Here is a 26,913-nt window from a genome sequence, read left to right on the forward strand (position 1 = left end):
AGTCCGTAGGTTCTGCAGAGGGGGCCTGGCTCGGCTCTCATGCCTCTGTAGACCAAAAGCAATACCTACGTGCATGTTCCGAGGAGAGTAAGGGACCTCCGTGCACGCTTTGTCCTTTGGGATGTGCTGCAGAACATGGCTCTTTCTCCCAAGGTGGAGAGTGGTGGTGGTGGTGGTGGTTTTTAGTTGGGTTTTTTTATTATTATTATTTTTAATGGTCCCGACTAGTGCCGACTAATCAAAACTTTAGATCTGGAGATATTGTGGAAGCTTTGACCTGGTGGTACAGAAGTTGAAGACAACATTTTGCTGTGCCATCCCAGGTAGAATTACTGGCTAGTTGACTTTTATAGTTGTACCTTATTCCAGTTGCATACTTCATTTCTGCTCATCCTGCATGGCACTACTAGTTGCAATGCATTTATATGATACCTTTGAATCTCCCTCTATATAAATAGTGGTGCTGAGTACTGTTGGCTCTGTTTGTGACCGTCCTTCTGTAGTTCCAGGCTGATCAGAGGGGATTAGCCCCTAAGTGGTTCATCATAGCACACATTCCGCTCTGCTGCACGCTGTTTAATTATATCCATCATTCAGCATTACTTCATGAACCAGCTGTAGGCACAAGCATCCCTAACCTTTCATCAGGATAATTGTACTCTTTGCTACATTAAGAACTGGTTTGGGGCCAAGCCTTTTTACAAATACAGAGTCGATTTCCGTTTAAAAGTTTGCTGCCCCAAAGTAATTTCTAGCAAGTAATTGTGCAATAATGCATTCTTGGGGCAGCTGAAGACTAAAAGGTCTAAAATCCAAATTGGTTATTTGTTTAAATAATTGGGGCAGCCTTGGAGGATGATTTAGCTCTGGCTTAGATCATTGTGTTTAGAAGATGGGATGCACCGTTCCAGTCAGGTGCGAGGTAGCTTCCAGATGGTTTCTGTGGCGAGGGCTTTCGGGAACTGTAGCTATGTGTGCCCTGTGAGGGTTGATGTCATTGTTAAACCTTCATATAGGTGGTATCATGTAGGCTCTCAAAACTGTTCCCACAGGTGAACATGTTGCTGGTGGCAGCTACAGAACTGTAGCTGGAGACTGAAACACACTGGTTTCTTCTGCATGTGAAACTGGGACATGTGGTGTGTCGAGATGCCTGTGCTGGGTATCATCACGGAATGTCTGGAGAACCTCCGGGGTTGTGAACCATTGCAACCCAGGAGGGAAGAGGCAGCCAGCACATTGCTCCAGGTCACCTGTCTGCCTGGCAGTAGAGCTTGGCAGGGTCCAGGACAAACTGCCTAACTGAAATTCACATGCCTGCTTTATAGTCTTTTCTTGAGTTGAAGTGAACCACTGGTTCTCTTCATGATTAAATAAGACTGTATTGGCTGCAGCTCTGTTGAGCACAGCAGCAAGTGGGAACACGAGCCTCCCACCCTTCCAGTTGTCTTCTCATCAGCCCCAGTTATACCAGTTGATGGATCTTTACGTTCCCTTTGTAGTTTTCTTGGTCAGACCTCCTCTACCACATGTTTGTGCCCCTCATCCCAGCACTGCATTCTTCACTGACTTACTCCAAAGCAGACCCAATGAAGAGTAGGGCAGGTCATCAGCTGGCACGAATTGTCAAAATAAGATTATTAGACAACCCAAATAAAGGTAACAAAATGTGACCTTCTGTTGTTAAAACCAATTAAGTTTCCTTCCATCAACTCTCAGTTCGTTATCCCTTTCACCCCCCAGGCCCTGTTCTTCTATCTTTTCAGGCTTGGTGCAGAATTAATATTAAATCCCATTAGCCTGACCCCATTTCCCCCATTTTGCCTTATGGTCCTTTGAACTGATGAGCTCTGACAGGTCAGTTCAGCAGCTCAGGGATCAAAGGGAGTGGCAGGCCCGCAAGGAGCTTCGGGAAGGGCCTGGTTTACTCTTAATTCATTTTACTTCTAAATGAGGTTTGTGAAAGGGCCTCAGCAGCGGGGTCTTGCTGGGAGGAGGAGGAGGGGCTCCCGGCTGCATCCCTGCTGCAGAGCACGGCGTGGCCCCTCCGCTGCTGGGATCCCACCACTCATTTCCTGGGATAACTCCAGTTAGGATTGAAGCTCATTGTTGGATGAGTGAATAATCCCTCTTGTCTCTTCCGTGGAAAGTGTGGGATGGAAAAAAAAAAAGTTTCTTTACCCAGATAAATATTTCCCGCTGCATCAGAAGGACCGTTTGCTCTCAGAGCAAGGTGAGACTATGTTGGCCACTTCTTGTCTAGGTTGATGCTGCAAATTAAACAGGGAGATGGCAGGACCCAAGACCAATACTGACCAAGCTATGTGTTGTGGCCTCTCAGGAGGGACTTTCCTGCTCTCTTTCCCAGTGCTGGGATGGTGCGCTCAGCTTTCCTGCTGCTTGCACGCTTAGCACGAGCGCTTTCTGTTTATGGACACGCGGCGCTGGGTGCCCACTGTGTTCTGTGGCAGCAGGGGATGTGCCTGGTGAGTTTTGCAGAATATGCTGGACCTTTGCGTTGGGGAGCATGCCTGCCATGCTGTGCCCTGCCCAGCCCCGGGGGGTGGCCCTGCCACGAGGGGCTGTGGTGAGCTGAGTGTGCGGTGGGAAACATTTCCACTGGAGTCCTGCAGTGACCCCCTCCGTGGTGTTTTGCCAGGGACGCGCTGATTTTGAAAGTGATGTGGGGAAGATGTGATTGAATGGCTCTCATTTCCTGGTGTGACGGATGGGTGAGGGCGGGGTGGTGGGGTTAGTCACGGCCCGTGGGGAGCTCACAGTCACAGCGAAAGCAAGTTACGTTTCAGAAACTGAGAAATGACCGAAATTTAACATTTAAGCTAGAAAAGTGGCACCTTAACAACTGTATCCAGAAAAGCAAAAGTTTTTCATGACCCCTAAGTTGCCAGACTGTCACAGGTGATGGAGGAGCACGCAGCCCACAACGATGGACTTTAAATCCAAGGTGGATCGGCTGGGTAGATCCGTCCTTGGTACGCAGCCTGACCTAGCCCGATACCTGTCCATGTCACCCTCCCCTAATCCTTCTGCATGTGGTGATGAGGATCCTAGCCCCAAGGTGAGATGTGGGGGAGAGGAGTGCCATGCACGCAGCTGTGTCCCTTTGCAGATGCCAGAGCGGCACAGCAGGTCACCCCCCAGGCTGACAGACTCAGCGATCCGCAGGCAAAGCTCTGCGACGATGAGCAGGGCGGAGGAGGCAGTAGTGGTAATGCTGCTTGTGACTGAGTTTACTTCACATAAAACATTCTCAAGGTCTCTTTCTTCCCACTTTCTTCCAAGAAAGTGAGCACTTTTTATTATAATTACTCAACCTAATGAGCAAATAATTTTTCTTATTGATTTGTACAAATGAAATTTCAGATAGATGCAGAGAATGTATAAATTATGTTACTTGAATGGTTGCTTTAAATCTATGTTCATATTTAATTCTAATTTCTTCTCTTTTGCACAAAAATCTTGGTAATTTAATTTTAGAGGTGATGAAAAACAATGCTGTATATCAAATATGCCATGTAAAATACACACAGTATAAACAAACAAAAAGATCCCATTCAGCCCAATATCTAGATTTTTTTCTTTTAACCAAATTCTCCCTAATTTGAGTAATGACTTGGTCATTTCTGCAACTCACTCCACTTGCTTATTCAATCAGTGATTATTGTTTTCATCAAAATGGGATGTATCGTATAGGCAGATGAGGTTCTACATGAATATGCAATGGCAGAGAAACACTGAAAAAACACAACGCAGGGAGCATCGTTCTGTACTAAATAAAAGCCCAGTGCTTTGATAAATCTGAAAATCAATCATGTTTAGTTTAATATTTAAATATCCTTTGGTATTATGCGCTGGCTAGGCAAGTACTTCACTACTTTTTTTTACCTTTTTTTTTTTTTTGTAATTTAGAAACTTTTCAGCAAATATTAAGTGGGCTCATTTATTTTTGTGAGATAGGATAGCATATGTCTCTTAATTCTTTGTAGTGCTGCATCCTTACAAATAGTACCCTAGCATTAACAGGGGGGTGGCTTGGGTTTTGGTCCATCATGAGTTCTTGTGTTAGCTTGTTAAAAGTGGTAGTTTTCTGTATTGATCTCTGCATTGTAGTTGCTTAATAATGGAATAGCTTGTTATTTTAGTAACAGGTAGAGGCAACTTTGTGAACAGCAAGTTATCTGGGCAAATACATCTCAGCAGCTTCTACAAGTCATGTGGTAATGACTGGCAGCAATTAACGTTTTGTGCCATTCTGACACATCAGTGAATGGGCCTTATGGAAAAAAAATGATTGCTCAGGAACTTTTCCTATGGAGAATTACCTACTATGAAACACCTAAGCAAGGAAAAACAGAGCAGCTCCCAGAGTGATAGGAAGACAGTGCTAATTTTCATTTATTAACATGCTCTCCACACATGCTAACAACATATCTTCGCAGCCTAATCGGTCTAGCCTCTAAACTGGGAAACACCACAAAACTTCTGTTAAAATTTTCTGTAGCCCATTCCAAGAACACAGAGCCAGGCTTATGGTCTGGCTTACGCTAGCATAAACTGAGTGCACTGCACTGATTTTGGAGCATTACAGATATGAAAACAGAATTAAATGCATTCTTTTGCATAGGGCTTTATCACGTGGGAAGAGGACAGGAAGAAAGTATTTTTTTCATTGCTTAAAGGAATTGCAAGAGGGAATTTGACTCACTGTTGAGGGTACTAAGAATATTAGTATTTTATGGAACAAAATAATAGTTAATTTGTATACTGCTTTCTTCCAGTATGCACCTGGTAGAAGAATAGGCAGATAGTGCATTTGCCAATGCTTCTGTCATTCTACAAGTTTGGGGTTTTTTTATAGTGGGAGAAAACCCTTAATATCACAGCAGTTATTAAACAGGAACACGCTGAAAAGAGAAAAAAATAACACCCAAGACATTTTTTTTTTCCTTGTAGGGTTAAAATTAAGTAAATAACATCATTAAATTTAGACATTCTGGGCATGAATCCTTTTTAAACCTGCATCTCAATGTAAATAGCAATGTGGCTTAAAGCTGTGTAGCTAACCTATTCAGGTACGCTGCTGCTTCCTGCTCACTGTCTATCAAAATGATCATTTACGTCAACACTCAACTTCCTTAGAGATGGAAATGTAAAATATGATAGACCTTTGGCAGTATAATATTGCAATAGCCTTTCCGTGCCGAATTACCAGCAGATAGCACGTGTTCATTAGCTTCACACTCTGCATTCAATCACTTCATACAGTCTTAATAGAAAAAGGTTAAAAATGTTCAGACTTGGACTCATTGATGTCACTCACTAACTGGTACAGTTTTATCATAAAAATCACAATTTTTTCCATTTATCCTAACCTCAGTTGCCTTGGAAAGTTGCTGACTAAAGTGTTAATGGCAGCTGTTAGCGGAAGGTCAGCTGAAGTGACTAGGAACACCGGCCTTGCTGTACTTTGTCTGAACCCATCTGGCCGCGTGTGACGAGTTTCCCATCACGTTCTTTGCTCACCTGCCCCTGCTCGCACTGATGCTTCTCCTCCCTTTGTATCCTTGATTTGGGAAGAATTCGTTTTGAACCAAAGCGATGACTGTTGTTGCCTTGTCTTCTGAGAGTCTGCCGTGTAGAATGCAGAGCAACAGTGGACGAGAACAAGTAATTGATTATGCTGCTCAGGGGAGCACGGGTTCAGCTGAGCTGCGTCGCTGGTGTCGAGGGGCCCGGCCCAGCTCCGGAGCAGCAGCTTGCCCCTCTAGGAGCATCCCCTTCGGCCAGCCAGACACCTTTCACTCTGCTGCTGGAGGATCTTGCATCCTGTCTGCAAAGGCAAAAGAGACCCAAAACACCTATATAGCTTATTCCATCCATGCCTGTTCACCACAGCAGGGTGATAATATTTAACTTTATTAATGACTTTACCAGAGAACAAAAATTAAAATAGAAGGTTGTACGTTGGGCTATTTTTTTCTCAGTTTGCACATTTGTGTTGGTTGGGATCAAAAGCCAAAAAAGGCTTGAAAAAAATTATGTGCCAGAGCCAAGATAAACAGACTAAAATATGGCTAGCCAAATTGTTCGTACTCCAGGCAGACAGACACTGAAGTAGGGAGCAGGCAAGCGTGGCAGCTCTCTCTCTTAAATAACTTTCACAACTTTTTCTCTTTTTATGCCCATGAACAGAAACTTCTGCTTGTGAACATGAAATGCACCAATGCCAAAAGGAAATCTGCTTAGTCAAGGTTGGTGTCTTAGTTCAGGAGAACCAGCTCATGTTTGGAGCTGAGATAATGCTGAGTAAGCATCAAAACTTTGGGCTATTATCTAAAAATGCTAGGCGTTTTGGATCGGGGTTTAGTTTGAAGTGTCTAAACCCCATATTGCTGTATTTCCTCTTCACCAGTCTGCTTTGCTTTAATTTCCAAGTGTGAATAACAGGAATGCCAGCAAGGCTTAATAAACAGTGTTTGCCAGCACAGATAAAAATGAGCTTTCTTCCATACATGCAGTTCAGCTAAATTGACATCTCTTGTGAATGTAGCAGGAAAGGAATTTTGCTTTACTACAATATATATCTTTAACAAGTTTTCTAGTCCTTATCTAAGTTAGACACACATCTCTGCCTTCACTTAAAAATATTTGTTGGAAATAGGCAATTACAGGCCTTTTTAGCAAAGGTTATCTGTCAGGCACTCAGGCTCTGGGATAGCAAGATAAAAAAAAGAACCAATACTAGTGGTGATGTGCTGATCATTCATAAACTTAAATAGAGAAATAAATAGAAAATTGTTTAACAAATCAGGATGAAACATTTCCTTCGTTTCTCGAAAAATGCCTCTGAGTTGAATGCATTAAACCCGGGTTATTTAGGGACTGATTCATCCTGCATGTAGCTGATTTTCTTTGATTATTTTCATGTGTACCAGGTTCTGTGCAGTTGCATATTTGGAAGGAGCTTTGGAAGCTTTTGTTGTTCAAGTGTTTTTTCAGTGCATTCATTATTGATAAGCAGATGTATAATCTAGGCTTAGCAATTGCATAAAACTAGATTTATGAAAGGAAAACTGCTTCAAATAATGCATTTCTAATTTTACTGTAAAATATCTAGGTTGCTTTAAAATTGGGCAAAAGACCTCCATATGACATGGTATTATAGGATAGCGTTTTTCTTATTTCTTTACTTTTTATCACAGCAGTAGGGATGCTCAGAAAATGTCATTGTCACAGGCAGGTGAGTTCCTAAGATCAGTTCAGAGGTACTCCTGGGACTGAGGGGATTTTTTTTCAAATGTTTTATAAATGTGAGTGAGTTAAATCTCAAACCATCAATGAGTTGTGTGATGTATTTGTGGTGGAGATGGACAAACTGAAGTACAACTGGATTGACCTCCCTGGAAAGGGCTCCTTAGTTAAGTGTGCTTGTGTGCCTAAGAGACCTGAGATGAGTTAAAGGACGGCTCTCAGCTCTTATATCGCTCGTGCTGCTTCCTAACACATGGACATGTAGACCCTTACCCATAAAGTAATTCATGAGAATATAATGTGAAAGCTGCATCATTTCAGAAGAGTTACAAGTGTGCTACAGCTAAGCACATGCTGTTAAGTGCTTTACCGATGGGAGACACAGTGACTGCGCTATACTGTGCTGTGTTGGATAAGGTCCTGGGTAATTTAAATGCTTGTGTTGAAACTGAACTATAAAATAATTGGAAATAGAGTAGATTACTTTATGCCTAGCAAATAGCTACAGAAAGTCAAATGCAACACATTAAAAGTTTTAATGAGTGCATGTGGTGAGTATTTTGTATTCAAAAAATCTGTAGGGTTTATTAGCTGATACAGGGCTAGATTTTTTCATTAGCCAAAGGCGTTTCAGGGTTTCATGGGATATAGCTGGAAAACAGTCCAAACAAATGAATATTCTATTTTAAAAGAATAATGAGATGTTGAGGGTTTTTATAAACTCCAAAGTTTGCTAAACCAATATCTAATTAGATGAAGAAACTCTCTATAGAGGCTTTGCATCAACGGCTGTGCACATAGCAAATGTTTTAAGCATTTACATATCAAATACTGCTGGCAGCGTTTTGGCTGCAGTCCAGAACTGTAGGTAGTTTTAATCACATTTGTTCAGTAATCCTTGGTGGAATTCTCTTATATGGTCTCTTTAGGATTTTCATTTAAGCATGTGCTGCTGCTTGTCAGCAATGGGCTTATTTATTTATTTTATGAATGCCATCTGAAGCCTTGAATTTATAGAAAATAGGTTGTGGAGTGGCTCAGGAAGCAGAGGATGGAGTATATTCTCTTTCTCTCAGTGGATCTCCTTTGTACCCAAGGATTTACGTACTCTCGCTAGGAAGAGGTTTATTCAGAAGTGTGACATTTAAAGAAGACACTCACTCTTTTGTCACTATGTTAGTTCTTTTCTTTTCCATAGGAAACAGTGGTTGAATGGAAAGCAATAATTGAAAGTACAGCAAAGATCATTGTATTACTAATAAAATGTCTTGAGAGTCATACAACACTGACAGTGCTGCACTGAGCATACTGCATCCTGTATGATGACTGATCAGTGCCTGGAGCATCAAAATGCAGAAAGCTGATGCTCTGAAATACACGGGTGCGACTTCCCAGCCCAGATGGCAGCGCTGTTGCTGGAGCAGAACTCTATAATCTCTCAAGTATTCCAGCAAGCTGAGCTGCTAAGGCAATAGTTTTCTCCCATTATCTTGTTCCTCTGTTAAACCTGACTTGAAAGACAAAACAAACCATTTAAGACAAAGCTGTTGTAAAAGCAGAGGTGTTAACAGTCACCTGGAGCCTTCCAGGTGGAGATGCCCTCTGAAATCCTATCTGTCGTTCTCATTTTTATGGTACATTTTAGAAATGACTGCTGTTAGGGGAATCAGCTTCCCTGAGAAATGCCTGCCATGCTAATATTTGTTCTGTGATAGATAGCAAAGGCTAAATATAGTCTTCCCCTTTCTCTGCATTTTTATTTAGATGGTAGAGTTTTTTTTCTTGCTATAGCCAGAGTCAGGCTTCTCTGAGCCTTCCCTCGCACTAAGCTGCTGTTGGGGAGCATCGGTGAGAGGGTCCAGCTGCATATCCAGGGTCCGAAAGCTGACCCTGCAATGAGAGGGGTTTTGCTGTATTGTGCGGCAGTTACATGGTTGATTATCTTGCTGTCAGCATTTCCTTCAGGAAGAGGTCTTGTAGGTTTTTGGGTTTTTTCTGCTGAATCATTCCACTGTTCTGTGCACAGTGTGCACACACCCACACGTCTGCTAGCTGGCGTGGTGGAAGGGCCAGTATGGATCAGGGTCCCTTACTGGTGTAGGAAGATCCCACGCAGCTTCACTGCCCAGTCCTCAGCAGGCACAGAGGTGAAGCTTTTGGAGTGGACTGGATGCGACACAGGTGTAGGTGGGAATTAGCAATATTTCTTCCCTGTCTCCTTCCTAGATTGCTCTCCTTGTCCCCCTCTCTGTACCAGGCAGGGATGCAGGGATGCTGCTCTGAGCACTCACTCCTTGCAGAAGGGGAGAGGGCAGCAGAGTGGGATGCCCCAGGTCAGGAATAGTCAGAGAATAGTGTCCTGCCAGAGGGCTCTTGGCAGCAATGGCATGTCCTAATAATTTACATTAATGTATTAAGTAAGTTTAAATTAATCATTTATTGAAATCAGTGAGCTTAATCATGATTATTAGGATTTATTGCATAGAAGGTAGCAAAATCAAAGGCATTCAGCTCTTCCACTTTCAGGCTTTTGTGTGCACATCTGCATGTTTAACCATGGGGTAATGTCATGCTTAACACTGAGCAGATTGAGTTTGCCCCATAATTCCAGTTTTCTTCTCCAACATTTTTTTTCTTCTCTAGGGACCTTCTGGAAATAGTTTCTTGGCAGAGAGCTGTTAGGGTTGCTGTGTGTCTGGGCCCTGCAGGGCTGTGTCTTCTCACAGTCACAGTGATCCTGGGAAAGGAAACTGTGGAGAGGAGTCAGGCGGGTGTGGGTGGATGTACCAAAGCTTTGGGCACTGAAAGAACGTGCAGCAGTTTTGACTTTACCTCTTCTGACTATGTATTCGCCTTCACTGTCCTTCCTTCCGAGGCCCTTCATTGCTGCTTCAAACCACGTTAGCCTCCTTGCCCTACTCTCCCAAACACTTTCCCCTTTATGTTTGTTACTCTGGGATTTTTTGTCTGTTCAGCTGTTTTCGTGATACTTGCCTACCTCTCCAGCACCCCACGCTATGGCAGAGCTACCGCTGTGTTTGCTGACACCACTGCTCACCCTGGCAGTGGCTAACCCCCTCCCTGCGCTCACACCCCTCTTTGTTGCAGTATAGTTTTGTGCAGCAGCTAGCAGGCTTGCCTTTCGATAACACTAAATTAATTGTGATTAATGATTTCACCCATTTTCAGTGTGCCCACTCCTCCCAAGTGGCATGTTGTTCTGTACTAACCTGGGCTGTTTGAATTGCACCGAAAGCAAGCGAGGAGGCACATGTATCTGCGTTTGTCGAGACCTGCTGCCTGAACTCAGGATCTGGCCTCAGACCCCAGCTGCTGGTGTCCCAGCACAGCATCCTCGCAGTCACTGCAATGCAACTGTTTCAGTTCAGCACTTCAGTATTGTTCTCCTAGGGAATGCAGCCATTGTCTTTGCAAAATATGGTAAATACGTAAAAAAAGTCTCAGAGCTGTGGCTGCAGAAGGGTTGTCAGCAAGACTGTAGGTGCCAGTTTGTACTCAGTTGCAAGGACTGGGAGTGATTTGTACTCGGTTGCAAGGTCTGGTGGTTGGTGGTTGCTGCAGCTAACAACAATTATGCACTTACCTGAATGCAGTGGGATGGTTTGCTAGGGAAAAATTGGGCAGCTTGTTGAAGCTCCAGCCCTGCTGTTGCCTGTCATCTCGATAATATCACGTTTAATGCAGCAATTACTTACTGTGACCAGTACTGTGCATTGCCACAACCTAGGCACACTGACATTTCTTTTGCTGGGAGTGTGTCGGTAGGCAGGGTAACAAAAAACTTCTTTTGTCCCATGCATGTAGCAATAAGAAGTTAATTTTTTTCCTGAATGATTAGAAAATGCATAAGAAAAAAACTCTTCCACACATTAAGATTACAATAGTGACAAAAGCACTAAAGGCAAAAATTGCATTCAAATCAGATTAGTGCTTGGGGAGGGAAACTGCTAAGAAGCCAAGATACTGTTGCTTCCAGCAGGCTTTGCCCTTTGCTTCTGGAGAAGTGTGGAACCAGAACTGAGCGAGTCCGTTGTAAACAAATTTAAAGCCACATTTTAATTGTCCTGCTCTAGCTTTTCATATTCCAACATTGTAATTTACACGTAACCGCATTTGTGATTAAAGTGAGTTACAGCTGCCTGGAAGGGGTAGCACAATCGGCTTCTCAGTGCTGCTGCTTGCATGTAAGAGCAGACACACAGGAAAAGAGAAGAAAACAAAATAATGCCAGAAAATAATGATTAAAAATGGAATTTAGTCTGGATTCAGCTTAGCAGCTGTCCCTAGCCCATGCTTGTGCATGTAATGCAGCATAAGTTCATGACAGACTTTTAAGTTGGGACAATATAAGATAAATACTTGATAAAGGAAGGAGTTTATAACCCCCCATGGGGATTTACCTGAAATGAGGACGTATTTTGAAGAACTCACTGGTGGGTTCACTTGAAGCAGAGGGCAAGCTGAACCTTCCCACCTGTGACCTTACCCACTGAAGCAGAAAAGAAACCAGAAGAGATTTTTGGCACCACTGCTTCTGCCGCAGCATCGTTGTGGGTGGGCTCTGAAGCTTGGGCTGGGTTTCAATTAAATCTGTGGCTTTTTGCATTGCAGCAATTTGTGGTGCCCTGGAAGTTTTTCTTACTGTCACTGCTCCCGGTTTGAATCAGCAGGGACTTGTCTGTGTGCAGAGCTGCAGCCTGCTCTGTGCCCAGGCAACCCGCCAGTTTCCAGTCCAGGCTGAGTCTATACTGGGGCAGGCGGACCAACAACAGCATGTCTGAAATACCCCACTGGAGCAGGGCACCGGGCTCTCGGCACACGGGGCAGCTCACGCGGTACCAAAATGTCAGTCCAACCCCAGAATCCAGCAGAGCAGTTACTCTTTCCTTCATCTGATTCCTACACAGAATCATCCATACCTGTGTGCTGCCAAAAGTATCTGAACTTCTGATTGAACTTAGCCAAATTGTTATGCAATTGTATAAGTTTTGACGTATGAATAGTCCCATTGAAGTGACTGCTCTTCCGTACATCCTTCGAGTTGCCCATGCCTTAAAGTACCTTGCCGAATCAAGGACATTAATGTTAGCCTTCACTGTCTTCCAAAAGTAACAATTGCTTGTTTTCCTTTTCTCAGATTCTCCAGACTTTCTTAATTTATTTTCACAGCTGTAAACTAAGGGGATCTCCGCTCTTTGCTTGGATTAGTCACCAAGGCTTGGAGGGCTGCTTAAAACCAGCAAGCCCAGCACTGCCTTTTGTCCTCCGCAGTGGTCAGCCGTGGTTGCGAGCAGGGATGCATTCGTACCACTTCCCGGGCAGGCCTGCCAGCATGTTCAGACAATGCAAACACAAAGCCAGTGTTTCTCTTTCCAGTTTTCCTTTTCAGTCCCCAGTGTATACGGTATATTCTGAAATTACTGCAATGATCAGCATATATATGTGCTTACTGAGTGCCTGCTCACACCCTGGGACACCTGAGTCCCAGGCCAGGGACTGCTCATGAGAAAACCCTGGTGGCAGACCGTGCTTTGCTTTGGCAATATCTTCTCAGTTCCCGTCTTGCTATAGGACTCACCTTTCGCTTCCTTTGACCTCTAACTCTAATCTTGACACTAACCCCAGGCTGAGCCCCAGCCCAAGGGCTCAGCCACATCCCCAGGTTGAGCAGTGCCAAGGGTTGAGTCACTGTCAGCCCTGGAGCTGCTTTTGCAGCCTCTGGAGCCCCCCCACCTGCCCAGCCAAGTGCTCCCATCCTTTGAGCCTGACCCCCCGGGAGGCTTGGCTGGGTTTTGCTGAGCGGCATCCCACCGTGCCACCTCCGTCCACCCTTGCTGCAGGAGGGGAGCAGCAGCATCTTATTTGAGGCGACCTCACTAAAATTCTGGTGGAGATGGACACCACCATCCCAGGTGGCAGACCTGCCCTTGCTTAACACCAGATCTACATTGATGGAGTCAACAATGCTTTGTTTCCCCATCAGTCATGTTCACTTGTCATCTTCCCATGGAAGCCCTCCCACATGCACGAGCTTTCTTCACACTTTGAATTAGTTTCTCATTTCTCTCCACATGCTGCACCGTCGAACACTGCACGTTTTCTCTCTGTACTCTGGCATCGTCCTCCCTCCCTGCTAATGGCACAGGTAACCAGCTGGTTAATCCTTCTCCCTGCTACCTTGCCCTCCGAGTGAGTTTAATAACAAAAGGAAATAAAAGTGGGAGCTGTGTGGATGCATCCATTGGCCACGGCCTCACGCACCAATTGTGGAAAGGCTTTTTCCTCGATCTGTATTCGTGCTGCGTTATGCACTGGGGAAACTGATGTGTACATTAGCGTCTTTTAGTCAGTAGCATGAACTACTCTTCCCATCTCCATGACTTTTTTATATCCTTCTTGGGAAGGGTATGTTGCATTTGTTACTTTCTATTACACCACGATGGTGGGTACAAGACTGTGCCAGATTTATGCTCAGTGAATTGTCCCTGAAATTTGTGAAGCTATAGCGGAATTTAATTTGGCAGCATGGGGTTGATGTTGCTCCCAGTGATGTCTTGAGCTGAAAATCTCAGCTTTCCATTGTCTTACTTAGAGAATAGATAGCCCCATGTCTTTAGAGTTTCTCAGAAGGAGCGCCAGAGGCATTGTAAATAGCTGGTGCCAGAGGCACTGCGATGGCGTGGAGACTCTGCTCCCTACGTACATGAACAAGTGTGGTAGCAATCTGTGCCAGAGGCATTTAGGAAATATACTCCTGAAGGCAGTTTCCTGAAAGGTGAGGAGGATTTTAGCATTTATGACATGTTGAGTACCTTTCATTTTCTTTTTAATGTCATGTGGTAGAATAATTCGGAGGTGATGTACAGCGTCCTCATGATATTGGGGCCATAAGAAGCAGTTTGAATGAAAGCTTAATAGAAATACAGTGTGCTGCCATGCTGAGCACAGAATTGGTTGCCCGCATAAATCTAAATGTCAAATAACTAGAAAGTTTTACCAAATGGAAATGTGATGGTTTATTTCCAAGGTGTCAACACATGAAAAGAAGCATACTTAATTGACAAAGAGTAAAACTCTGTATATTTTTTTGAGTATTGTTAAGTAGGATCGAGATGCTACCCATGTTTTCTAGAAGTGGTAAAATGTCAATTATTAATTATTTTGAGAGCTAAACATCATGTGGGCTTTTATAAGCATTATCTAAAAAGCGAGAAGCTTTGAAAAGTTTGTATGGCAGCCACAAGTACAAATACACTTGTTAGAGCACTACTGAGTAGTGAAATACAGGTTGGTGAGCAATCTAGAAATGATGATGTTTTATTGAGTGGCGCGGATTATTACTTTGGTTGATTTGATTTTTATCCTGTAAGGAAATTAAAGCTCAAGTGCTTCCAAACTTGGTTATATTTCTAAAGATCACTTTGCTTACCAGCTTTTGCCTAGAAACTCACCCGAAGATGTCAGCCATTGAAACCATTTCATGTGGAAGCATTGCTAAGTAAATTCACTAAATGCCTATTCATCCCAGTAAGATGGAGAATCACTGGAGCAGCAAATGTGAAAATCTGCACAGCTGACTATACAGAAAGCAGTTTTCTGAGGTTGCCAAATTGAGATGCAGAGTCTGACCCTAGGAGGTATTAAAATTCACATGAGTGAGCATAGAAGGAGGGTCTCAGGCTCCGACAGCCTAGCTGTTCCGGCTGGTTGATAGGCAGATACTTCATTTGGTGCAGATAAAATCAATGAGATTATGAAGATAGTTTACTAGGCTGACAGCATTTCCAAGTTGTTGCAGCCTGACCCCAGGAGTTAAACACGTTTTGTGCAGGACTCTGGTTTAACTTGGTTTTCTGTGGCTTATAATAATGAAATGTTTTCGAGGTGCAGTGCTATTGACAGCTGCTTTATCTTTAGTTTTTCTGTCATGAACTTCATTACAAACCATTGCTTAAATGGTTTTGTATCTATAATGATGTGGTTATGAATGCAACTTAGGATGTAAAGACCTTTTTAATATGTTTTATTCAGTTTTCCTAAATATGCTGACCTATAGAGAACATGCTTGCTCCATTGTTAAAGAAATAACAGACCACAAAAGCTGTCAAGTGTAAATAGATTCTTGGACATGTCAGCTGAAAATCTGAAAATACTGGTGTTGGATTGCCAGTCACACTAATTGGAATTAACCTTCGAAATTCCTTTGTTCCTATTAATTATATTGGCATTTTGACATCCAAATTCTCTTGCTGTATGCTTTCCAACCTTGGCCTCTTCTCTATTACAAGGATGAAAACAAATAAAATGCCAGTAGATACTTAACCAAATTCTCTAGGAAAGGTCTAGCAAAGCATGTAAAATGGGACTATCAATGCAGTCATCTCACAGCCGGATTTTCATACTTAAAAAGTGCTGAGCAGTATTACTTAATACATATTCTGTTACAATGCTTAAAACATCTGCCAAGAGTTGATATGAAATTTGTTAAGAATTAATAAAGCTGTACTTCTTTCCAAATACACTTTCCTGAGTAGAGGGAGGCAGTGAAGTTTAGCAGCAGGATGGAAGTTTTTTCAGCAGCTGCCTCCATCAAAGAGTCTGCTGATGGTCCCCAAATGAGAACAAGAAGTATGTAAATTAATCTAAACATAGTAGTTTTCACAGTGCATCCCTTGTTCTTTCTCTTGCAGGACAAATGACCAGCTAGTAGCATTCCTGTCCAGATACCGTGATATGAACTTCTTGAAATCACATGGGAGGGACAATGCAAGGTAAGCTGGCCCTTTCCTCACCTTATTTTAACCAGAGCACTGAGACTTTTTGCATAGTGATGGTTTTCCAGTATTATCTGAGTAAAGAAGAGTTCAGGAAAGAGAGTGGAATGAGGAGGAAACCCTCCCCTGAGGACACTTGTTTGTTGGTCCAGGATACCTCTTCCCCAGAGTCAGTTTTGCAAAGATGCTTTGGGTGGGGAGGGAGACATTAAGCAGACTGACGCTTGTGCCCTCCTGGGACTTGGCACAGAGCGATGTTTCAGAAGCAAGTGGTAGTTGCTGCACACAGCAGCACTTCCCTGACCGAGTCAGTCTCAGCCACGCCGGTGACCAGGACATGCACCAGCCAGAGTCTGCAGCACAGCCTTGCGCAACGAGAGCATCTCTGCAAGGTGTGGGAGCCTGGACCAGCCTGCACAGGCTAGTGAGGGTGAGGACGGTGGCTGGAGGGTTGTCATGTTCTGCTACAGTTTTGAAGTCCTTGAATCAACATCCCTCTTCATGCACCCCATGCGGGTCCCAGGGAGAAGAGAACGTGCTGTGTTTCCCACAGCACATCCGTAATACTTCCAGCTTAGTGGCTTGAGGGAGCAGCAGTGACCAAACACCGTGTTTCCAAATAGTCAAAGAAACTCTACAGGTGGAAGAACTTTCCTGTCTGATTGCAGTGGTCCTCTTTTCCTCTTTATTGATAGTTTTGCTTTTCCTCTTTATCACTAGTTTTGTACCATAACAGCGGTCTTACAACAGTTCCAACAACTCCATATGCTGAGTCCCAGCGGCTTTGCACCCACAAATACTGTTTTATTGTGCTTGGGGTCACCAGGTCTTCTCTTTATTTTGGAAAATATCAAGTGTACTGTAAGGTTGGGTTCAGATTGCGTACACAGAGAATGTGACACACAGAGTCGCATGTTCAGCACAGTGGGTGGGTAGAATAACACACAGGTCTCTTGCTTCTTGCCTGCTCTTGCTCTTGTCACTAGATTTATCAATTCTGTCATGTTGTTGTTTAAATGAAGTCTTCATGAGCATTCATCTTGTGCATGCAGAAATTCTACAGCAGGTAGTAAAAAATAATACTGTGAGGAATAATACTTAAATCCAAGTGAACAGATTCCACAGAAGAGTCTCTGGTTTAGGCAATGCGGAGTGTCAGGGTGATTGGCAGGCTCAGCGCTAGCTGGCAATAGTGATCGACAGCAGGGTTAAAGTAGAAAACGGAAGAGAAACAGCCAGGGAAAAGAAGTCGGTCTCTTACGTCCCTTTGCTCCTCTGGTGCACCTGATTCTTCTCAAATTCCCTGAGCTGGCTAAGGAAAATAACTAATGAATTATGACATGCCTGCGTCAAGCTGGTTTGAACACGCCAACCTCAGCTGGGTTAGAACAGTTTGGATCAATTAAACACACTAATCTGGTATTAATTTAATAATGAAATGAGCTAATGTGCCACTTGTCCTCCCCTCGCAGGAATAACAACCCATTTATTAGTTCAGTGGTTCCCTTTGACTGTATAAACAACTAAATACCTTTTAGCCTATGAAAACATGTCACCGTGTTTTTCTTTTTTTCTCCTGGATTTCTACCATACATTCTCTGTGCATCAGGGAACATAGTGTGGGACATGAGGGCGGATTTGCCACCCCTGTCTGCTGTGGTTGTGTAGTCCCTGAGTACCATAAGCGGTTCCAGTGCTGACCACTGGATGAATGGAGCCTTTCACATCGCCCCTTGGCAGCTCCCCACAATTTCTATCAGGGAGACAGAGTGACTGCCCTCCTCCTGCATAGCCCAGATGGCTGTAGAGACAGGACTCAAGCCAGCAGCTGTAGAAGCCTCCGAGTAATATTGCCGTTTGGTAATTTTTTTTTTAATTCCATTGGTGTCAAAAGCTGATCAAAAAGCAGTTAGCCCTCTGTTTCTATCGTGGGTGAATTTCCAGCTCTACTCACACCTGCTGAGAGAGAAATTGTATCTTGTGAAGGTCTCTAGCCCAGTCTTTCAGTTTTGGTGTTTCGGTAACTCAGTCTTGTCTAAACCGGTAGATGGACCTTCTGCTCTGCCCCTCTGACACACAGTTCCCAATTGACTTTGATTTTATGCCTGAGGTCTGTAAGCCGTTGTCATGCCGGTGAGATGTGTCCCTCTGGTTAAAACGGTGAAATCCTCTGGGCTGAAATACCTTGTATAAGCACAGGCAGGTGAGACGAGACCACGGGCGCACCTGGGCTGTCACCCGGTGTCCCGCCGCCCACGGCTGGCATCCCCAGAGGAGCAGAAGGAGAGGCGGGTAGTGGTGCCTCCTTACAACGTTCTCCCAGCCTCCTGTGACCTTTGCTTGGCAAACTCCCACAGCCAAACTTGGTGACTTGCTCATTTTAGAGGGAGAGATGATTTTATTTTTTTCTATTAATTTTTCCAGTTACTTTTTCAGGTTTGCCATTTGCTTTGCCTTGTCACAGCCCTGTGGAAAAGGAATATCCCGTAGGGGGAATGGTATAGCCAAGCGCTTAGTAAGGTCTGGAAGAGAAGCAACAGCCTCAAGGTTTGGCAACAAAAATTTAAAGGGAAAAAAAACCCCTAAAGGACAGCTTTTGGAAAGGATTTAGGACACAGGCCAGTTTCCAAGTTGTTGGGCAATAGGAGAAAACTCCTTTGGGACATCCTATCTCAAAACAGAGCGGAACAGTATTTTTTATTTAAAATGGCTAGTTGAAGCCATGATAAGGGAGAGGACACTGGACTAGACTGACTGTCACCCCATGTACAATAATAATTTTGCTGTTCCAAGGTGTTTTTCTCAAAACATTTGAACTAATAGTACAGGAGCTCAGCATTTAAATGTCTTTGAAAGCAATGTACAACCCTTGCTGGTACTTTTTATTTTAATTTGTGGGTGAATAATGGCTTCTAAGCGATAAGCTTTTCAACTCTTAAAGTCTGCTTTGTGAACAACTGGAAGCTCTGAATTTTAAGTCATCATAGTTTTTCGATCATACAACGGCGAGAAAAATTAGAAGTGCCATCTTCAAACTGAAATGCTTATACAGCTCAATTACAATGTACTTTGTATTCAAGCCATGTTCACAATCAGTACATGTTTTACTGCCAAATAAGGAGAGAAAACAGGCTTCCTTTTATAGAGTGAAGTTTTCTTTTAGTTATGCCAAAGTCATTAAAAAGTGCATCGCTCTGATTTTCCTCTAGTGGCTTCAGAAGAGGGAATGGATGTGAAAATGGCTCCTTAACTCAGCTGGAGAGGCATTATTTCCTTAGAGAACTGGATGTATGAAATGAAATTGCATACAGTGGCTGGAGTCGTTACATAGTACTTAGCGGGCAACACATTTTCTCCTCTTTTCAGTGTCTTAGACTATTAAAAGCAAAAGAATAACCTGGTAGTTGTATAAGCTATTACAATTTGGAACACCTGGAAGATTTGGGGTTTTGGCAGGAGCAGCACCTGGCTAATGTATTATAAAATATAAAGACAGTCAAAAGTGACACCTTCAACGACAGACAGGAAAAAGAGTGGGGGTTTTTCTATAGAAACCTTGCTGCAATAGTCATTTGGGAAGCAGTGTAAATATGCTGTGAAGGCTGGATGCTGTGACATCTTTGAGGAACCTGGAGCTCATAGGCAGAATACAAACAGCTAAAGGAAAGGCCATTAAAAGTTTTTATGTATCTGAGTTCTTTTCTTTTTTCTCCTCATTGATGTTATTCTTCCCAGTTGTGTCATCCTCTTTCTGGGTTCTGGGTTCCAGATACTTCTAGAGGCAATGCTGAACTGTTCAGCTTTTAGTAAGGAGCATCACAAGCCCATCCCAGTTCTCAGAGGCTGGAGAGACCTTAAATCACGAAGGGCTGGATCACATTCCCAAAATCTCCACCTCTGTCAGCCCAGCTCTGTTGATGCGGATCTGTTTCTTCACCTTTTCAGGCATGCCTTTTTTCCACTGTGGCACGTGCTGTTTGTTGGCATTCTGTACACGGGGTTGATGGTGGTTTGGCTGTCGGTTAGGAAATGGTTCACACAGAAAATGCTACTTTGTTATTGCAGTGGTGAATTGCCCAGAGTACCCGAATACTAGGAAAAAAAATTGCTATATCATCCCTGCTGTTGGAGTAGTTTAACCACTTAAGTCCCAGCCTACCTTGCTGCTCGTGTAAAACATGTTCTGGTTCATTTGGCTCAAATTTCCCTTGATCATACTTTTTTTTTGTTAACTTTTTTAAACGCTTCGGTATTCTGAAGCACACGGACTAAGAAGATCCATTCTTTGCCTGTAAGTAGTTCGGCCCAACGGTTGCCTGTGAACTGTAGCGACTGAAATAGCAAGATGCATCTTCTGTGCAAAGAGACTGCACTTAAAAGTTTTAGATTTTACAGCTAACTTTCAAATGTTCCTTGTTGCTTTATGCTAAGTGTTAGGGGAGCCGTAAAGCCTTTACTGCTTCAGCTTGACAACTTGCCTCCTTGTAGGGCTTTTATTTCTGCTCACTTTTGGAGAACAATGCTAAGTTGTCAGTGCAAAGAAAGCCAAAAATAGTTTGAAGACAGTAGGAAAATGTAGTAAAAAAGGACATATGTCTTGACATGGGACAAAGCAGGATGTTTTCTGGTCTTGATAGAGTATACAAGCAAGATCATCCAGCAGTTCAGGAAGATGCAGTAAGTGTGAAGGTTTGAAGTAGCCATAATTCATGGAGTGGGGTGGGAATTAGGAGGGAAGTGAAAACTGAGGTAAAGTAATCAGAAATCTGATTGCTGTCTAAGAACGCTGAGCTGCGCACTTCATTTTTAGTGGTATAAATAATAACATTTTTGTCCTTTCACCCAAGGTCCTGAGACATTTTATAAAATAATTATGGCAGGGAACATCCTTTTAAGTTGGATATTGTGGCCCTGTTTTACCCACAGGTCGATAGCCTGATTTGGTAGCTTGAAAATCTGTGTGAAAGTGACTCAGACTTGCCCTCAGTCACTTGGAGAGTTTGAATCCCCGCTTCCTTTTCTTTCTCCAGTCACCTAGAATGCAAACCCCGAGACGTTAAGCACAGTAGAAGCACCCAGTGAGGTGCTGTCGTGGTGGACACCCAGGTGTCCTCTGCACTAGCTGTCACTCAGCCAGTCCAAGCTCAGTCACTCAGGCCCAGCAGCATTCCCAGCTGGAGACTGCTCGGTCTTGTGGGTGTTGGGAAGAGGAGGAGGAGACAGGACAAGAAATCTTCTAGAGAAGACATTTATTGGAGACAAACAGATGGCAAAATGTCAGGTTTCATATCGTTGAGTCTCTGGTGGATTCGTGGTACATGCTGCACACGAGCATTTGCAGATTTCTCCCTGTTTTGCTTGTACTATATAAAAAGAAAAAAAAAAGCACTTGAGCTATGGCCTCCCGGATCGCGAGAGGAAGCCGTTAAATTTTTGTCTTTATAAAAGCTGTTCCAGTGTTTCTTAAAAGACATTGTAAGTGAAGAGTGGTGAAAAGAAACCCACAGGAAAGGCTTTAAAAGTTCCCCTCGAGCCCTGTACTCATGAGGAGTATGGAACTGGTGTCAAAACAAGACAATTCCTAGTAGAGTCATTACTGCAAAAAATAGACTCTGCAAGTTTCCTACAACTAAAAATAATTTGAGAGGGTTTTTTTTATTTATTTTGGGACGCTTGAAGAGTTTGCTGCATGACCTGCAACATTAAAATATTGAGAAGCATTAAGGCTTTTTAAGACTTCTTCTGAAAGAGAGATTTCCAGAAGATAGAAAGTAAGTTTTTTCTAAACCAGTGGAAGTTAACACTTAGGAAAAGGTGGACAAGAAGAAAAAATCCTGAGGAATTTCTTCTAAACATAATGGAAAGATGTGATATGACTAAAGTGTTACATGGATATACTGAGAAAATTACATATGAAAAAAGCAGAAACAAATTATGTGGAGTATGAGGCACCTACTATAAAGCTTGAAAAATCTAATTATGCCCATATAGAGATGGAATAATGACCAGATAAAATGTATCTATTGGCTTTTAACAGCATCTCATGTGGAATGCTCTAAATGCCATGGACATTTGGTTTCCATAAAGATGCCATTGATTGGGAAAGGCCATATTTAAGATAAAATTTTGAGGTGGACTTGTAACTTGCAAGAGCCAGTTAAAATACTGCTCCGTTTTTGCTACGCTGTAAATGATCTTAACCTTATATTGTCCAAGTGTTTGTGGCAGCAGACCAGTTGTCTGTCCCAGATTTAGTTGCACACCAAGTATAAAACTTTTTGAACATGCACTGGGAGCAACTGTGGTAACGTGGACCGTCAGAAAGCCCTTGCAGTAGAGCTGCTTGGTCTCATGGTTCTTTGCAGCCCAGCTCCTGGAGACCCACACAGACTGCAGGAACAAACGTCGCTAACTGCATCTGTCAGGGCTGGCTTAATTTTGAGGTCTTGTCACCTGTGTTTTCTGTTCTGAATTCAGTCCCTGCCCTCCCACGGGGCGGGGGCGGGGGGGGGGGGGGGCATGCTGTCCTTGCCGAGGGGCAGCCGGTGACCCCATGGTGCGGCGCTGGCCGCCCTGTCACATACCCGCCGTGCTCTGCTGCTCCACCAGGTCTGGTGCCCTCTCTCCTGTAGGGCGTAGGAACGACAAACACTAACCATATTTTAAAAGCAAGATTTCCCTGCGTTCCTTATTAACTTCCAAGCATTTAGCACAGTGGGCAAAGCTACTAAAGCCCTTCAGTATGTGTGTTTACTTACGGGTTTGGCTTTTGCATGTGAAATAAGCCCGATCTCACTATAGCAAATCCAGTCCAGAGAGAAATTCTTTAGGATATTGCTGATGTTTGTTTGTGCATTGGCATTAAAGCTTAGGGGGGTAGAATAGTATTGTGTTTATAGTAAAACAGAGTAAAGGAATTAAAGAAGGGTAAGAAGAATTCTGCTTTTGACCTCATAACATTTGCATTCAGGATGCTGCAGTTTAAGCACACCGAAAAGCAGGTTACAATTTTTATCGCTCCCTCTTTTCTTCCGTTGTTTTTAACTAATACTGAGAGTTCTTTCATAGCCTTTTGAAACAGCAGGAACTGTGCATTCTGCGCCTTCTGCGTGCTGCCCGTCATACCAGGAGACCTTCCCCCTGTTGACAGATGAGTAGGTGCTATCTCTTCTTGATGTGGTTCCCCCTCTCAAGCTTCAACTCCATGTCGGGAGTAGGGGGTCAGCCCTGGAGGCTTCTGGCATGACAAAAAGAGGTCTTGGGAAACATACTGTGAGATCATATCTTAGAAAAACAGGCGTTTATCTGGTACAGTGCAGACATTGTGCTCAGATAGCCAACTGTTAATTATTTCAGATTTTTTAAATGCTATATAACCCTCCATAGTATAGTTCCTCATGGAAATGGGGTGAAGTCAGCCTTACGGCACAGTCAACTGGAAATCCATCACATAGTCAGTGGTGGCCAGGATTTCTGGCCTGCAGCAGGCAGGGAATGCTCCATGCAGGTCTGGCTTTTATGAAGTTGCTTATTACAAAGAATTACTCAGTGACTGGGTTTTGGAGATATATTGTAGCCTAGAGATTGCTCACAAATTACTTGTTGCGACTGTTATGCTCAAGATTGTCAAATTACTGTTCTGTGCTTTCTACGTGGTCACCTAAATTGCAAATGATTGTTTTATGCTCCCCAACTGATTGATTCTGGTCAGTGTTGCATGGTGGCTGTGGAAACACTGCTGGCAAGAGCCTCTGGTATTTCTCATCCATAAAAATATTTTCCTGACTTCTCCCACGAAAATTGCCTGACTTCTTCAAATTTTTGTCTAAAGAGAGTTAAAAGAGGAGCAGATCATCAAAGCGGCGTGCAGAGGTTGTCCACATGTATTAAGGAGAACATGGATGTGGTGCTAGTGGAGCTACCAGCTCTGCAGATCCTTGCTCTGACGTTGACTTTCAACTTGTGGTGAATTATTTCGCTGATGTATTGTTAACTTTTATTCATAGTTCTTCCTCTTGTATTGTGAGTAATGATGATGAGGTTCTGGTAGGCGCACCTGATTAACAGCAAAATGTCAACAGGAGGTTTTCTGGGCAACGGGCTGGAAACAGGAAAGATTTAAGAAAAACCTTTTCACCTTAAAAAAATATATTCCTTCCAGACAAAAACCTGTTAGTGATAAGTAACATGTAGCAATCTGATAGTCTCTGATACTTAAGAAAGTTTTATTCATTCATGAACTTTGGAAAGAAGAAAACAGCAAACTGTTTTACATACTGCGTAAGCCTGAGCATTCAGGAGTGGGGGTCTCCCAGGGTTGCTGTGGCAGGCAGTGTCACTTGGAGAAAGCTATCCAAAAGGGTGAGATTTGTGACATTTCTGCTGGTATTAAGTAACTGTGCAACGATATTTGTTAGTAGATATAACATATCATAACAAGAGCCGAGCTGTGTTTATATTTGTGTTGTAGGAGCGTGTGCTAAACATCTTACAAATGCTTTCTGTGTTATACAGTCCTAGAGCCTCATCTGAAATGTATTTATAAATATGTAAATACATTACAAAGTAAGAGGAGTTCCCTAAGCTGGATTGCAATCATGAGCTGTCTGGACAGTTAACTATCTTTACCCAGTGTGACAGACCACATGCTGCAGGCAGGAGGATTTTTAATGTATAAAAATAATCATGCGGAACCGTTAACCCCTGAGGCTGCATCCACACATAGCCAGCGCGCAAACGGCACCTTCCACGCATGTCGCTGCCCCATCGCTGAGCTCAGCTGGCAAGATGATTCATGTCGTGCTATGCTTGCTGCATTCATGTCGTGCTATGCTTGCTGCTTACCTGCAAGGGTAATCCAGGCTGCTCAGAATTGGAGGCTTTTTAGGAAGAGTTAAAATTCATTAAGGGTAAGTATAAAATATCTCAGATGGGGTGGTCTATGAAATAAGGAAAAATGGCATGTTTTTTCTTACTTCAATTTTATTTTCTCCTGGTTGATTCGCTTATCATCATGATTTTCTTTCTGTTGGTTATCTTAGACCAGGAGAAAGGCCAAGTGTCTTCATCTGACATCAGTGTCTGTTGTATTTGGCTAACCATACCTTGGTCAGTTGTGTGTCACTGTCCGGGCAAGTATGGCAGTTCTCGGAGGTGTGCCAGGCTCAGTGGAAGTTCAGGGCACCTGAATTTTTCCACATTCACTGAGATTAATGACATGCTGTTACTAATCCATTTTTTCTACTTTAATTTGGGAGTTATATGCTAGGTGTCATGTAAAACCCAAGAGAGAAAGACTTGAGGAAACCCCCACCATTTTTTGCATTTCATTTCTCTCTGAAGCTTGATGTGCCTTCATCAAATGCACTGTTTTGGTATTACATCAACCATAACCAAAACTAATACAGCATAGACTAGAAACAAATCAGTAGGGTCATACTTTTGCCCTCCATCCTCTTATTTTTCTTTTCAGAGGTGGCTGCTGCCAGCATTGTTGGCTGGCTAGTCAAGAATCTTTGTGGACAATTTGTAGTGTCTGAAGGTTTTTGATTTCTTTAACAGGGCTACGCGGCATAGAAATAGCACCTTTCCCTTCCCTCAGGCAATATCCAATATGCTCAGGGTAAGTTCTTACCTCCCTGGGTGCCAGAATTGCTGTTGCTGGAATAGCTAGGAGCATCCATTATCCTAGAAGAGAGTCTGAAAGGGAAAATAAAGCCTTATCCACCTTTTCCACTTGGGTTGCGGTTCAGCTCTGTGTGCCAGCAGCACAGGCAAGGCTTGCAAGGGTGACCGACTGCCACCTCAGGCAGGATCAGTTAGATCTACCAGATCTAAAATATCCTTGGTCCCCTCGGCTCCCAAGGAACATAGATAGCAAGCAGCTGCCCAATGGGGAGCTGTATCTTGAAAGCCTCTTGTATAAATCATTGCTTCATAGATAAAATGAAGTTATTTGCTGTGCCAACGCGTTATTGCGTTCAGGTGTTATGAGGGTGTGAGGTGGGCCCAGGAAGGGTGAGCCTTCTGAGGAATGCCTGCTTTCTTTGGGTTGTTACTGGCATTTAAACCCCGATAGGATGTTTCTAGGGAGGTTTCAAGAAGCATTAGCAAAAGGGTCATTGTTTTGCCAGTCTCCAAAGTCATTGCTGCTCTTCAGTTGGGCTACACTGCCTTGCTGGAGGATGAAAGAGGGGACAGTCCATTGAGGTTTCTTCTAGTAACCTTGTTGTGTAGGATTTTAGGACTGAGATTTGTTGTGAAAATACTCATGCTTCCAAGAATTGTCTTATTTCACTCCATATGCAGCTTGACCAAGCTATTAGCTCAAAAAAGTCATAGAACTGCATACACTGTGTACATATATATAAAAGGAGCCTGTCAGCTATTTTGAAAAACATGAAGCTGTGAGGCTAGATTTGCTGAGACCTTCTCATCTTGAGTGTGGACATACTCTTCTATTGCCAATTTCGGACAACGAGGCTGAAGTTGTATAACAGAGCTGTAAGCACTGTAGGCTGAGGGAGTTTGTAAATAAAGAGGGGGGGGGTTGAAATGGTCGGGTGGGTTTTTGGTTTGAAGGTTTCTATTGCAGTCAAAGAAAACTTGTATTTGAAAACAAGAATAAAGGATGATAAATTGGTAGACATAGCAGCTGAAAGAATTTATTTCATGGAAAGAACTTTATGTTCCTATTGAAATACGGTCGATAAAATTCTATTATTTTCTTAAAATAATTAACTCAAATGAACATTTAGTTTTGAGGGAAATAAATAAATGACCAAACTTTCAGGCACATTAATATTTTATTTGGAGATAACTGCATAAATATTGAATTTGAAGATTA

At 43.1% G+C, this 26,913-nt stretch overlaps 1 protein-coding gene across 3 annotated transcripts in view; it reads left to right on the top strand.

Moving 5' to 3' along the window:
* XYLT1 (xylosyltransferase 1) overlaps window positions 1-26,913 on the top strand; it is a 202,598-nt gene that overhangs the window by 143,401 nt on the left and 32,284 nt on the right. For all 3 annotated transcript variants that reach the window (XM_055805406.1, XM_055805405.1, XM_055805407.1), the window contains one exon: window positions 15,984-16,064. In XM_055805406.1, coding sequence (XP_055661381.1) covers window positions 15,984-16,064 — 81 coding nt within the window. The remainder of the gene's footprint in view (window positions 1-15,983; window positions 16,065-26,913) is intronic.

The sequence above is a fragment of the Falco peregrinus genome, chromosome 5, assembly GCF_023634155.1.
Source record: "Falco peregrinus isolate bFalPer1 chromosome 5, bFalPer1.pri, whole genome shotgun sequence".
NCBI classification, from domain to species: domain Eukaryota; kingdom Metazoa; phylum Chordata; class Aves; order Falconiformes; family Falconidae; genus Falco; species Falco peregrinus.